We start from the raw sequence: 13,539 nt of genomic DNA on the forward strand, positions 1-13,539 counted from the left end.
AACTGAACGCCAGCGCGCCTACGGTAAAACGAGATTAAACCTACGTGCTGGTGGAGCCGCGACGCCGGCCAATCCGCGCCCGGCTTTACGCCGGCCGGCCAATCGACGCGCAGGCCTAACCTGGCGAACGGTTGTCCCAGGTGCAGCCAGTGAGGCGCCATTGCGCGCTGGCACGTTACCTGCTCCAAGTATGCGGCTGCGACGGGGAAGGGGGGGGGGCGACGACGGCGAGAGCGAGATACGAGGACGACGCGCGACGTGCGACGCGAGAGGGAGCGAAAGAGAGACACAAAGAGAGTGTTTGGAGAAACGGCCGAATTACGCCGGCGGCCGGAGTTTCTCCGGGGAGAATCGTATCGGACGCGTTATAAGTTATTTCCTCGCCGGTCTTCGCGACGATCGGCGGAACCGAGTCCTCCGGAGCGCCGTACATTTTTTTCCCCGATCGTCCGAGACGTCGATATCGGATCGACGTGGGTGTTCCTCCTGCTCTTCCCGGCACGCATACACGCCCGCGCGCGCACACAACGCTTGGTCGCTCGCTTGGTATTTAATCCGTCGATGCGACGCGTCGGGGAAAACTGGAGGAGGGGAAGGGGGATGAATGAGACAGGTTGCGTGAAAGTGGACACAATAAAAAAAAGAGGGGTGAGAGAAATCATTTATCACATCTTTTGGGGGCTTAGGTCGCCTGACGGTAGTCGCTTAACGATCGCCGCGTATGTGATATATTTTATCCGCTACGTGAATTTTTAACCACTCGGTTGTTGAATAAATAATTTTGTAAACAGCATGCGCCGCGTGAATGGCTTTAGAAATATCCACTGTGTAAAATAAATATCTTGAAGCAATCGTTATGCATTATTTGCGCGGAATAATAAATAAGAGAGAGACGGAAGTGCGCTGGTCGTTCGATATCCGAATATGTAATCACTAATAACATCGAAAGTATATCGTTAATTATTAATTAAACACCGCTGCTACCCGCGCGCGTCGCGCAGCGACGAACCGGTGTGGGCGCGAATTTATTTAACGAATAAATATTAATTCTGCAGTATTGGTCGTGTGCCAATTATTATATGTCCACACCGCATTCCTCTCGCCGCAGTCGAATTAATTTAACAAACCCAAACGAAAAGAGCAAACGAGAGTCCGGGGAGAGAAAGGGAGAACGAAATTTATATTATTTTAAAACCGCGGGACAAAAAGTAGCATAAGAGCGATCTTCAAATTGATAATGGAAACAAAGAAGCCTTAAATAACCACGGTTGCGGCAATAGTCGCAAAGGCTTTACGTATAATGATACGAAAGGGACAATAAGAATGAAGAAAAATTACGAACGCAATAAATCCTATATTGCCTAACCGTTAGCGAATTATTCGCGGGAGAGGGAACCGGGAAGGCCTCGTTTGCCTTCCTCGCCGTCTCGATATCGGTTAAAGAGATAAGGATCGAGGTGATTTAGCGAGCGCACCGGAGTGAGAAATTTATGTTTGAAGCAAAATCTCTTGGAAACAATACGGAAGGGAACGGAAAAGGGGGGGGGGAGGGAAGGAAATTACGCATGTGGCGTGTTCGTCCCGATTGTAAAACCGCGTGCGAACCCGTTGCATCACGGCGATTCCGCGTGCGCCTCGAGAGTGACCGGAACGCAAATCCCGCGTGGCCAACCAGCTAAGCCGAGAAACGAGATTATTCGTCTGAAGAAGTTGCGGAAGGTAACGCTGCCGTTAGATCGACGGCACAACGACGGCACACTTCCCGCGGCGATCGATCTTTAAGTTTTACGGCTCGACGCGCCGCGCCGTGTAACTCCTCGCCTCTTCGCGCTCTTCGTATACTTTCGTAGATTCGATTCTCTGAAATCTGGGCTCTTCCGCGGCCACTCGATCAACTCTTATCCGCGAGCGGACGGGTTCGTTGGACCCTCGCAGAAGTCGCCTACTCATGGCTATTGATGCGATATTAGTTATGGTCTAACAAGGGGGAAGGAGAGACGAGTTTTCAAGTTTGAAAAAGTTAAATTTGAGAAGAACGATTTATTACGCCTTTATCGGGCGTTCAAAAGTGTGGACATTGTAGCGTAACAAATTGTAAAAGGTCTGTCTTGCGCGATATTCGTTTGCAACGTGACTGACGACTGTCGGAGTCTGTCATTTGCGAACGTCTCGTTCTTGAAGAACGGCGGATTACCGGCGCAACTATTTGACGGATACGCAGTAGTTTTAGAGTGAAAGCTCCAAACAATTGGCCGCAAGCGTGAAACACGTCTGCAACGGAAATGTTCTCGATGTTATTCCGAAGAGAAAGCTCGACGGTACAAGGAAATTTCAAGTTTCCACAGAGGAAACGGTATAAATATATCGTATCAAACTTTAGAACAAATAGGACGGGAAAAATTTTGTCATTTTCGGAATTAACTAACTTCTCTCGATCATTAAACTGAAATATATATTTTTTTTCTTACAAATCGAAAGCTCTACCCAATTTTTTCTCCTCTTTTTTTCTTATTCCGAGCTCTTTAAACGTACATACATGGTCAAAAGTGCTTTAATAATAAGTACGATAATGAAGCTTAAGTGCGAATGGACTTTGCCGCATGTTCAAACATAGACGTGGCACGATTTCGCCTGGTCGAACGGCAGTATTTGCTGTAAGAGGGAAAGTACCGCTCTCTTAATGGGATGCCCGTTATGCAGCTTCCAATTAAATGTCTTTGCCCTATTGCGAACGCGTGGCGACGGGGACGTTTTCTCGTTTCCGTGCGAAAATTTCAACGCTAAGATGCACGCTGAAACGCAGAGCGACGCTCCGACACGCGAGAGCTGCGGCAATAGATTCCTGTGTGTCTCGTTATTTTAAATTAGAGAGCCCGGAGTTCCGGGGACGAGTGCACCAGTGATGTAGATGTAGCGTTCTACGTTGTTCCTGTGTTATACCTCTCGCGCAGGGGTAGCTGCTAGATACTGAGTTTATATAAAAATATGTTATATAGTGCGGTGCGCACTCTTTCGGACCGAAAATATCGAAAATTGAATTAAGAGAAGTGACACACGTGTCTCGATATCCGCGAACAAAGGGTTTTTCCATATTAAACCAGAATGTTATTACTAGACAACATTAATTTATTCTTCAATTAATTATAAAACAAACGTTTACCTTGCCATTAATTTAATTTGAAATTCAACTGCTGTAAATATTAATGGAGTTTGCTTATGCCATGCAACATCGAAAATCACGGATGTGCGATACCTTAATTAATTACAAAGTGACGAGTCTCATCAATATCGAAACTGGAACCATCTAATTATTTTCCCTCTTTCATAGTAAAAGGTAATACAATCTTTATTTACATTAGTGGATAATTATTCCAACTAATACTTTGTGAGTGTGTTTTATGACAGTTTATAATATCAAGATAATGTATAGTGTAACGAGTTTTGAAGTTCTATGATGACAAATGTATCGCATGTCCGCTAATATAAGCAAACTTTAGTATTTGCGATAGTTATCTATCACCTGTCACTTTGCTATTGATCCACTTCGACACGACCCATACAATCGTCGCTAGATAACATTTTCGTGCGGAAATTTACAAGCGGTATCGCAAAATTTATATAGAAAATCGCTCTTAGCTGTAAGAGAAATAAGTAGTAGTACGGCGACACATTCTTTCTCTACCTAAATCTTTACAAAATTCCCATTTCTAAATATTCACAACAGACTCAACAGAAAGATTCTAGCGTTCCATTAGAAAAGGTCTGAAGCGCCTTCGAGAGACATTAGGACATCCTTACGATGTCCTTACGACGTCTCACAGATGTTAGTGCCGTCTCGGGATTTACGTTGTTCCTTCCCGGGGGGTCGGAAGAACCGTCTTCCTATTTCCTGAAGCGAATCCGGTGAAACGATGATTGACATAGCGGCGTGTGAAATTTAATTGTAGAGACCAGTCGATTGCTCCTGCGAAGCCCCGTAAACTTCTCGCTAATTGGATCTGACAGAGGAACGGGGGGACCGGCAGCCCCGTAGGAGGGGTTGGCTAGTAAATCGAATTAGCAGTTAGCTCGGTTATTTACCAGCGTCAGACGATTCTCCGCGAGACACGTTCCGCTCAAGTGATTCTCGAGCTTTCTCGCTACGGGACAGACGTCCTGCGGTGAAACGAGGCGCGGAATTGACCGGTAAAGACATATTGTGCATGTCACGGCCCGTGTTATACCCCCATGTTTCTACACAGCAAATACATCCCTCGAGCGTTCACGCTCCAGTCGTGAAACAACGCGGCAGCCGGAGGAGAAAGAAGACGTCACGATACAAAACAACCCTAAACAATGAACAGAAGTTGCGCATTCTTTCGGACCAGAAAATATCCAAGATTGATTTAAGAGAAGTGACTCGCAACATGAAAAGTAAATGATTGATATATGATCATGACAAGAACCGCGCCAACTCACGTATCTTTAGTTACAACATACATAGATATACATAAATAAATGTATAAAAATACACGCTAACAAAGATCCCTTGTGTGAGCAGATCGATTCAAAATAATTTTCCGATTCCAAGTTCAATTTTAAAGTCGTTTCACATTCTGCTTGGTCACGAGAGATACCCTCTGCGAGCAACGCTCGTCTCGCAACTACCCGCGGTGAGTGTGCCGGATAGTTTTGCCGGAAATTAATTGAGAGTCGCAAAACGCGCTGGGTTGCAGGCCGGTGTAAATGGGAAGAAAATTCCATAAACTTGCTCGCCACAGGCCGCCCCCGGTTTCGCGGTTTCTGATCCTGAGGTTTTCCGTGTGCATAATATCAGTAATGCGGACTGTTTAACGTCAAAATTATGTGCGGTATTAGAAAATTGTAATTCTATTTATATTTTATCAATAAATTTTAAAAATCTTCAAATAATCTTGTAAGTAATGTACGTTAAAGATATTAAAGTAGATAGATCAATGTACGACCATTCGATAAATGATCACTATATTGTTATTATACATTTGTCATATAATTCTCTCATTTTACATAAAACGATATACAATATATGTATTTTGTATAACCGTCACATATATAATATTTGCTATCAGTTTATTCTAAAAATATAAATTAAATCATTCGTTTAGCGTGAAAAATTAAGTTTTTATTGATTAACTAGCATTTATTTACTGGTAATCTTATTATTTTATTGTCTTTTTTTAAATGTAAATTTTGGATGATGTAATCCTGCAGACAAAATTTGTAATTTACATTTAAACTTTATGCAAATTTAGAATATAAATGTATAAAAGCACATAAAATAATATTTTGTACTCTTTTATTTCTTTTCTGTCTGCAACTCTGCTTCTGTTTTCTTTATGCTCCTTTTACCAGCGCTTTGATTTAATAGACCTCTTAAGTTTGTGCACTTAACGAAGATGAAATAAATATCTGTCCACACTTTACAGAAATAAAGAAGAGAATAAAAACATAGGAAATGTAGCTAAGAGCAACAGAGTTATTAACTTTTACTTTATTTTCAGTTAACGAATAAATTCAGGAAATTAAATGATTAAATCCGTACAAAACTCGAACTGCAATTATATCTAATCAGTGTATATTTGTAGATTCTATTTAATAGTTTCGCTGAAGAATAAGTATTTATTTATTTCCTTAAAATGTGCTTATTAGCTCAACCATTAGCGAACTCGGGAGAAGATTATATTTGCCGGTATTGCGAAACGAGCGGCGTAAATAAATCTCGAGCTGGGATTCGTGGTAAATAAAAAAAGGTGGTCGCGCTAATTTAAATGACGATTAATTACGCAGATTACGCGACTCGCAGGAAATCACGTGGCCGCGTTTTCGGTTGACGCGAGGGAGAAACTTCGGTCTCGAAGAATGGTCGGAAATGTTCTGGGATTCTTCCCAGGATGACGCGCAATTAAAATAACGAAACACAACAGCTCTCACGTAACTCCCAAAGATTCATCTCCTCCCGCGGTTCGTACATTAACGAAGATATTACACCGCTGTCTGTGCTTGACCTCGCTATTTAGGAACAAGCAAACGAGAAGCTGTAAGTATATACGTGTCGCTGCGATGTTAATCTCGACCTTTTCCGAAATACGACACAGGATTCGAGCGTGCGGACGATATTCTCATTCTCCAATATGATTTATATTGAAATTTATATCGCGTCTCGCTCGCGCAATTGAACTATCTCTTATCGAATCTAGCTTTATGAGCGGCACGTAATGCATTTCTCACGTTCTCTCACTCCCTCCTTTATGAAAGTCGATTTTCCGCGACCCAATTTTAATGATCACTCCGCGCTCTGAGTGATTAAAAGTGAAAAATAGCATCAATATTAATAATGACAGAGACCTTGGGGTAAAGTACATTTTCATAGAACTTGCCATTTTGTGCTGAATTACGGGCGGAGCACGCGGATTGCGCAAAGATGCCTTAAAGATTTATGAGACGTCTTAAAAAGTAGTCGCGATGCCATTTTACGGAATCTTTTAGACGTTACGTTGTTCGGGGAATACCTTTCTCTCCATTTTTGTTTTATTCCCGACGTAGCGCGCTCTACGTGCAAATTTATCTCAAGATAAAAGAGAAACGATTCCAAGGTAATTGCAATTGTAGTGGATGACCTAATAATGCCGGAGCATCATAAGACTAGTACTCTTCGAAATTGTTTCGTAATGAACGAAGATTTATTGAAGCGAAATATTGGAACTTTTTAAATAACAGGAGAATCTATTTATTGTAATTAAGTTTGTGAAACGAGCTTTGTCACAAGATTTTGAACATGACTATTTAACAACTCAAAAGAATTTTTAACGAAGTGACAAGGATACCTGTTTGACAAATTTTTTTTAATTTTTGCTGTCTAATAACATATAAAAGAATATATTAAAATAAATAATTATTTTTAATATATTACTTTTACTTAATATATTATGAAATACATCGAGAGAAATAATATATTATTTATATTATAACATATGCGAACAGTATGTTTGTTACATATTATAATATCATATTCTTATGAAATAAATATTACTATAATAATATATAGCTAGTTATTTCATTTTAAATTTAAACTGTGTAAAATATGTCAATTGCAAAATATTAAAAATATCTGAAAGTAGCTTCCATTTTCGATGGCTGACAGTATTAATTAATATCGCTGTTATTAAATGATGCATCACGATAATATATAATTAATACAACAATATTAACATGATGCTCGACGAGATAAAACCAGAAATATTTCTTCCGCATTTTCTCACGAATTGTATATATTTTTCACGAAATGATAAACGTCAGTCCTGTTTTCACATTTTCTTTTGTCTCTCGTAAAGTGCAATACTGATGCACGTGTAGAGTTTTAGAAGTCACCGAGGACAAAGGTTTTCTCGCGCATCTAGCGTCAAATTGATGGCGGGACGTAACACACATTGTGCGACGCGAAGGCCAACGGAAGATTGTAACGTGTGCCTTCTAAATTTAGTGATAGCCATTCGTCTTGGCGCGAAGCGGAGATATATGTAATATATGCCACCGGAGATAAGCCTCGCCAACAGAACAAATGCAAGTGTAGATTATACCGCGGGATATCAAAGCGACACTATACCTGGCTGCGTATACGCTAGAATAACATTCGCGAGATGAGCCCTTTTAGAGGCAAAAAACACACATCATCCTGACGAGATGTACAAAATAATTATTTACACTAAAAAAAAAACATTTATACTTTTTTCCATTTTTTATCACTCGTAAAATGGTTATCAAAATTAGATCTAAATTGCTAAAAAATTCAAATTATAAAGGAGAGGATAAGAAAAGGCCCATTACGAAAGAACGAGAAATCCATTACGCGCTCCCCATAGAATTAGATTCAATTAGAGATAGCTGAGTATAAAGGCTTATTTCTTTTATACACCGCTTACTAAATTGGACATAAAATTACCGGTGGCGGTTAGACGATGACTGTCCCTCGAGATAAGAATGTAGAAAAATATTGATACAACCGGTCGCGAAGATAATTTATGCACATATCTCTTCCAATAACAATAATAACGTCCCCTTTCCTCCGCCGCTGCGGTAATTACGTAATGTAGAAGTCTAAAAAAATTCAATATATATTTTAGTTAAAAATAAACACAAAACGGTGTGTTTTAATTACGATAGCTTTTAAACGCAATGTTTGAAAAATAGATTGAAGCGTTAATGCGCGGGGAAATAATCGAAGCTTATTTATTATTTCTTCAGTCTACATATTTAAATATAAATGGGCATGGCGCTTCCAAAAGTACGATTTTCCTGTATACACCGAGGGATCGATGTTATCTCGTGGCGGTGACAGGGTGTATAACGAGCTTATAAAATTCTGACGTTTGAACGGACAGATGTCCGCATCAACCGGACAGCCGACGGTTACCGGTGGAGAGATTAGCGGGTATCGGTAAAAGCGTGTCGTTAAAACGCGTTGGGAGTAAAGTGGCGTCGTGGTCCGCGGAGTAAACGTAAACACGCTCTCCAACCTCCAACGTGCTCGTCGCACGTGTTGCACAACCAACATCGCTGGCCTTTAATAATGCAGAAAAATATGAACGAGCTTCGCGCGCTACTGAGCGGCCTGCGAGTATCGAAGCGAAAGGGTGAGCTGGACACCGACGAGAAATTCGCGCAGCAGACCGACAAGTGGCGAAATACCGTGGAGTACAGTGTTTTGGAAACATGCGCCAAGCATTACAGCGAGGAGGTAACGGTTTATTAACTCTTGGAAATGATTCACTTTATAAATTGCATCTGCCTTAAAAATTCAAGAAATGTTCTGGCCAGGCAATAAATGAGCGATCTTGCATGTGTGTTTTTTTTCTTTGTTGTACAGTGCAGACTGGAGATGCTGGCACTTTTGGTGGAATCGAAGAAAAGCACGCTACGCTTTACACGCGAGGAACTTGACATGATTCTGTTATTTTTGAAGTATAATTTGGGTGAGAAGATGGAGTATGTACCCTTTGTCAAAAAGGTAACGAGAAACATCGATATATTGGCCCTCGCCAAAATTTCACTTATTGTTAGATCGAATCGTGAGATCTTATTTTATTGTTCTCTATAGGCTTTAAGACGGTTGAAAGACAGCCTGGCCGTTATGCAGAGGCAGTTGTCTCAAGAACTGAAGATGAGAAGTCGCTACGAGGAACAGGATATCGCTTCCGAAATGTACGAAAACGCTATGGTTTTATCCTATCAAACATCTGAGCGAATTGAGCAATATGTGCAAGATTACGTCACGTTTTTCGTAAATTTGCGTGAAATTTGCGTGGGCAATCTGTATCCAGACGCGACGTACGTTCGCAGACGTTCCTGCTTGCAGATACTTTTACTGATGCAAGATTTCCTTTGCAATGAAAGTATATTCGCGCATATCGATTGGGAGAAGGAGCAAGCCGAGACGATATTTCAATGTTTATTTCTGGATACATATGAATCGAATAAGGAAATAGCGTATCAGATAATAAAGCCGATGAAACCAGTATTGTTGAGCTTGGATTTAGAATTCCAGGTTGTGTCAATTGTTAACGTTGCACTTCAATTGGGTAGCAGTATGCGACCTATAGATAGTGTTACGGCTGCATATATATTAAGAATAGCCAAGCTGTCGCCTTTTATAAAAAATTTGCATTGCAATTACTGCAATGTAGAAGACAATGTTACGGAAGCGACAACGTTGCGATTAGTATTACTGCTATACAGAAAATTGCGAGTACGTATAAGACATAACATTTATTCTAACGCTATCGAAAGTATAATTTTAAAATATACAGACTATATTGTCCTTATTTTTTTCAGGAAGCATTATCTTTAGCAAAAAAGAACATAGGGACGGCAATTGTAAAAAATTCTTTATATGGATATTTATTCTGCATGAGAAGCTTGCTTTTAGACTGTGACTTGAGGTAATTAAAAAAATGTGAGTATAAATGTTTTGAAAAAATGATTTGTTTTAAATATATTTATATGTTTGTTTTAGAGATACTGGAACGTGCAAATTATGGCAAAGCACCGTAGCTGATATTATATTATTGTGCTTTGAGTTAAATCATACTGTTTCTGTGGTAGTAAATAATTCCTCACCGGAAGGACACTTGCCAATGGACTTGGAAATGTTAAATCTAGACGACGCATCATTTCCCGAGAAGGAAATTGTAACGCCACAAATGGTGCTACTTTGTTCTTGGCGTACTGTTAAAGAAGTCAGTCAGTTGTTTGGTCTATTTGCCACCAAGGCATCGATACAAACTGCTGAATCTCTAAATGGATTGCTAACGGAGAAACAAGTGAGATTTGCGCATTTACGCATGCTTTTATAGCTGAAACATAAAGGGGTAATATGTTAACGTGTTAACAGATTAAGGATGTAATGGAACATTTAGTCTCGTTATTGTGCGAAACCAAACATAGAGGTGCGTTTGAACAAGCATACGTTGGTTTTCATCAATTATGCACACGATTGTGGCGACTAACAAATACGGCCCTAAATGAGCTTCCTGTACATTGGTTGCACGATATTTTAGTAGGTATTACAGGATTAATGCCAAAATACACGAAATTGTGTGCGACAAGAAGAAGTGCGGGTGTTCCGTTCATGATACAGGTATGAGCAAAAAGAATCTTATATAATAGATATCTTATAAAAAAGATACTCTTATTTTATAAAAAAGAAACTTAAGGATATAATACTAAAATAAATTTATTTCAAAATAGGCAGTGTTATCCTCGGAACCAAAAATCTGTAATGATTCAGAAGTGTCCGCGTTTCACTCGGTTATGAAAATTTTATTACAATTCTCACAGCTTGAAAGCACAATTAATCCACAACAAAAGATAAAGAACATAATGTATCGAGATACTATATTTTCCAAGTACGAGCATTTAGGCGAACTGATAATAGAAAATAAAAACGAGTATGGGGAAATTGAACTTGATATGACCGAGATAAAAACTCATTCGATGAATATTCTTAGAGCTTTATTCAGACACTCTCAACTCGGAGACATGGTTAAGAATTATATTGCGGATGGTTTGATGGTTGCCTTTAGAAATTACGAAAGCAAAACATGGGCGGTAAGTAATGTTACATTATTTTTATAAAAACTATTAATATTAGGCGAACTATGCTTATGCAGAATATTATTTCCGATTATAGGAACGTAACGCGGCTGCGTTATTGTTTAGCGCACTTATAATTCGAATTTTTGGTGTTCAAAGAACCAAGGATCACATCAATTTGACAACGGATAACAAAATGACAGGGAAAATATTTTTCGAAAGATATCCCAGTCTATTGCCCTTTATTCTGAATGAATTAAAAACTTTTGTGTCGATTAATGGTACCGTGATAAAATCCAACGTACAAGCAATTTTATTGCTGCTATCACGACTGTATATCAGTTATCATTTTGACGGCACGAACGTTGCTTGGAAGGTATTTATGAACAATCCAATTTTTTCTCTGTCAGTTAGAGACAAACGATATGACGGCAGGTGTGTATTTCCAGATAAATGAGTTTGTTAGTTTGGTGTCGCAATGCGCTAGAAGCTCTGTCCATGAAACACGTGAACTTGCAGCTAGAGCACTCGTGCCGTTACTAACGGAGAATACAGCCCACAACGTTCTGAAAAAGTTATTTACAGCTTTATGTATAGCACGAGATACTCGGATTCCGCCCAATCTCACGCATGGTTATTTGCTACAGGCAAGCACGAAACTTGACAGTTATGGAATATAAATATAAATATAAATAATAGCAAATTCGGTTGGATTCAGTGCACACAAAGTATATATACTTTATGTTGATTTGTGTACAACGACTTTAATGTGCACTGAGTGCGCACTGGTGCGTCTAATGGAATTCGTTATAAGACAAAAATGTTAAAATATTCCAAATTGAAAACAATATTAAAAAATGTATATGATTAGAATATTAACTCTTGATTAAATTGTAGATATTAGAGATCTTGATGAGATTGCCATCCATCCGCACAAAGCTATTACAATCTGACGTCACAAACTTTTTATGCATGACAGATTGGATATTAAAAGGATTGGAAAGAAGAACCATTAGCTTTAGTTGTTTTCCTATAGCTAGAGTATACATCGACATCCTTCGTGAATTATATAATTTAGATAAAAATATGTAAGAAAGATGATTTCTCTCACTTCACTGCATAAACTTGAGACAGACTTTATACATTTATACTGACACATTTTTCATGTTTTTAGGATTGAAAGTTTTGTAATGGAGGATATATTGCATATCCTGCAGCAGCACTTAGTTGAAGAATGTTTATTAAGAAAAGAACCGGGCGAACAAATGTACAAAGTGTCCATAATCAGATTCATACTTTGCGTGGAGAAACATTCAAATTTCTTGCAAACAGTACACAATGGGCGAAGTAAAGCGTTCAATATATATTCGCAGCTTTTGATTGTATCAGAAGCCGAGATACAGAGCATTGCTTGGACTACTGTTCTTGAAGTATTAAAGAAGGGATCTTATGAGCAAAGAAAATTATTGAGCACTTATGCTATTCGCGTAGCTGCTGATTTCACCAGAGATTTATATTTATTTAAATATCATCCTAGATTGCAAGATGCAATTTTCGATTTTTTATACAATAGCCTGATGAACGCAAACGAATGTCGCCTCAACAAACGTGAAATTTGTAATCTAGTTAAAAAAATGCATTATTTACTTGATGCAAGAAATATCTACGACGCACAACGTGTCAGTTACTTGCGACTGTTAGGGAAATGTATGACGGCATTAAGTCATGAAGTGAAGGTTTGTTCGTTAATTTACTTATTTTTAAGTTTTACTTTTTTGATTTGTTCTCTCTTTTATTTTTGTCCCTACCGTATTCGACATATATCTTTCTTGATATGTCAAATTATCGAATATGTCGTTGACTAAGCTTTCCTAATAAATTTTCATGTTTATTTTAAGCATGTTGAGGAGTATAGGATGACAAACCTAGAGATGAAATACATGTATAGAAAAGTCTGTGACAATGGTTGGATTGGTTCGTTATGTAAAGATTTTAGATCATCAGTTTTTGATATATTATACGAACTTTTTAAGAAGAACATTGATGCCGAACATTGCCGTATGTGTGAATCGAGAATTTTTACATTTAACAAAATCAGACTCGCGTAACAGTATAATGTAAAAATTTCTTTACAGAAATCGTATTGGACTGGTGGACAATGCTGTTGCAATTATTAGTAGACGACAATGCGGACATTCGGCGCGATGCGTCCAAACTGTTGTATAGGCTCAAACGGTGCGACGAATTGGAATGTATTGAGAAAACTTTGTCGGTATTCTTCCAGAGCTTCAACGAAATGATCGCTGATGAGTATCCCGGAATAGCAATTAGCGCTCTTTTCTGCTGGAGCGTCTCGTTGTTCGGAGATACGGATTACGAGATGGACGAAACCGATGTAAGCGAATATGCTCAAGTTATAACAGAAAATCTTTA

General features: G+C 39.0%; 1 protein-coding gene across 1 annotated transcript; it reads left to right on the forward strand.

The window, feature by feature from the left end:
* Window positions 1-8,526: 8,526 nt before the first annotated feature.
* On the forward strand, window positions 8,527-13,519 carry LOC112453732 (thyroid adenoma-associated protein homolog; the record flags this gene model as incomplete). The annotated part of the gene is made up of 13 exons (XM_025014639.1): window positions 8,527-8,752; window positions 8,882-9,022; window positions 9,113-9,760; window positions 9,847-9,953; window positions 10,028-10,334; window positions 10,406-10,651; window positions 10,762-11,121; window positions 11,204-11,482; window positions 11,556-11,753; window positions 12,004-12,194; window positions 12,281-12,842; window positions 13,005-13,164; window positions 13,242-13,519. Coding segments are annotated over exons 1-13 (3,645 nt in total), but the record flags the coding sequence as incomplete, so codon positions are not given.
* Between the last annotated feature and the right edge of the window lie 20 nt (window positions 13,520-13,539).

This window comes from Temnothorax curvispinosus, unplaced genomic scaffold, assembly GCF_003070985.1.
Source record: "Temnothorax curvispinosus isolate PA1 unplaced genomic scaffold, ASM307098v1 QBEX01000345.1, whole genome shotgun sequence".
Lineage (NCBI taxonomy): Eukaryota > Metazoa > Arthropoda > Insecta > Hymenoptera > Formicidae > Temnothorax > Temnothorax curvispinosus.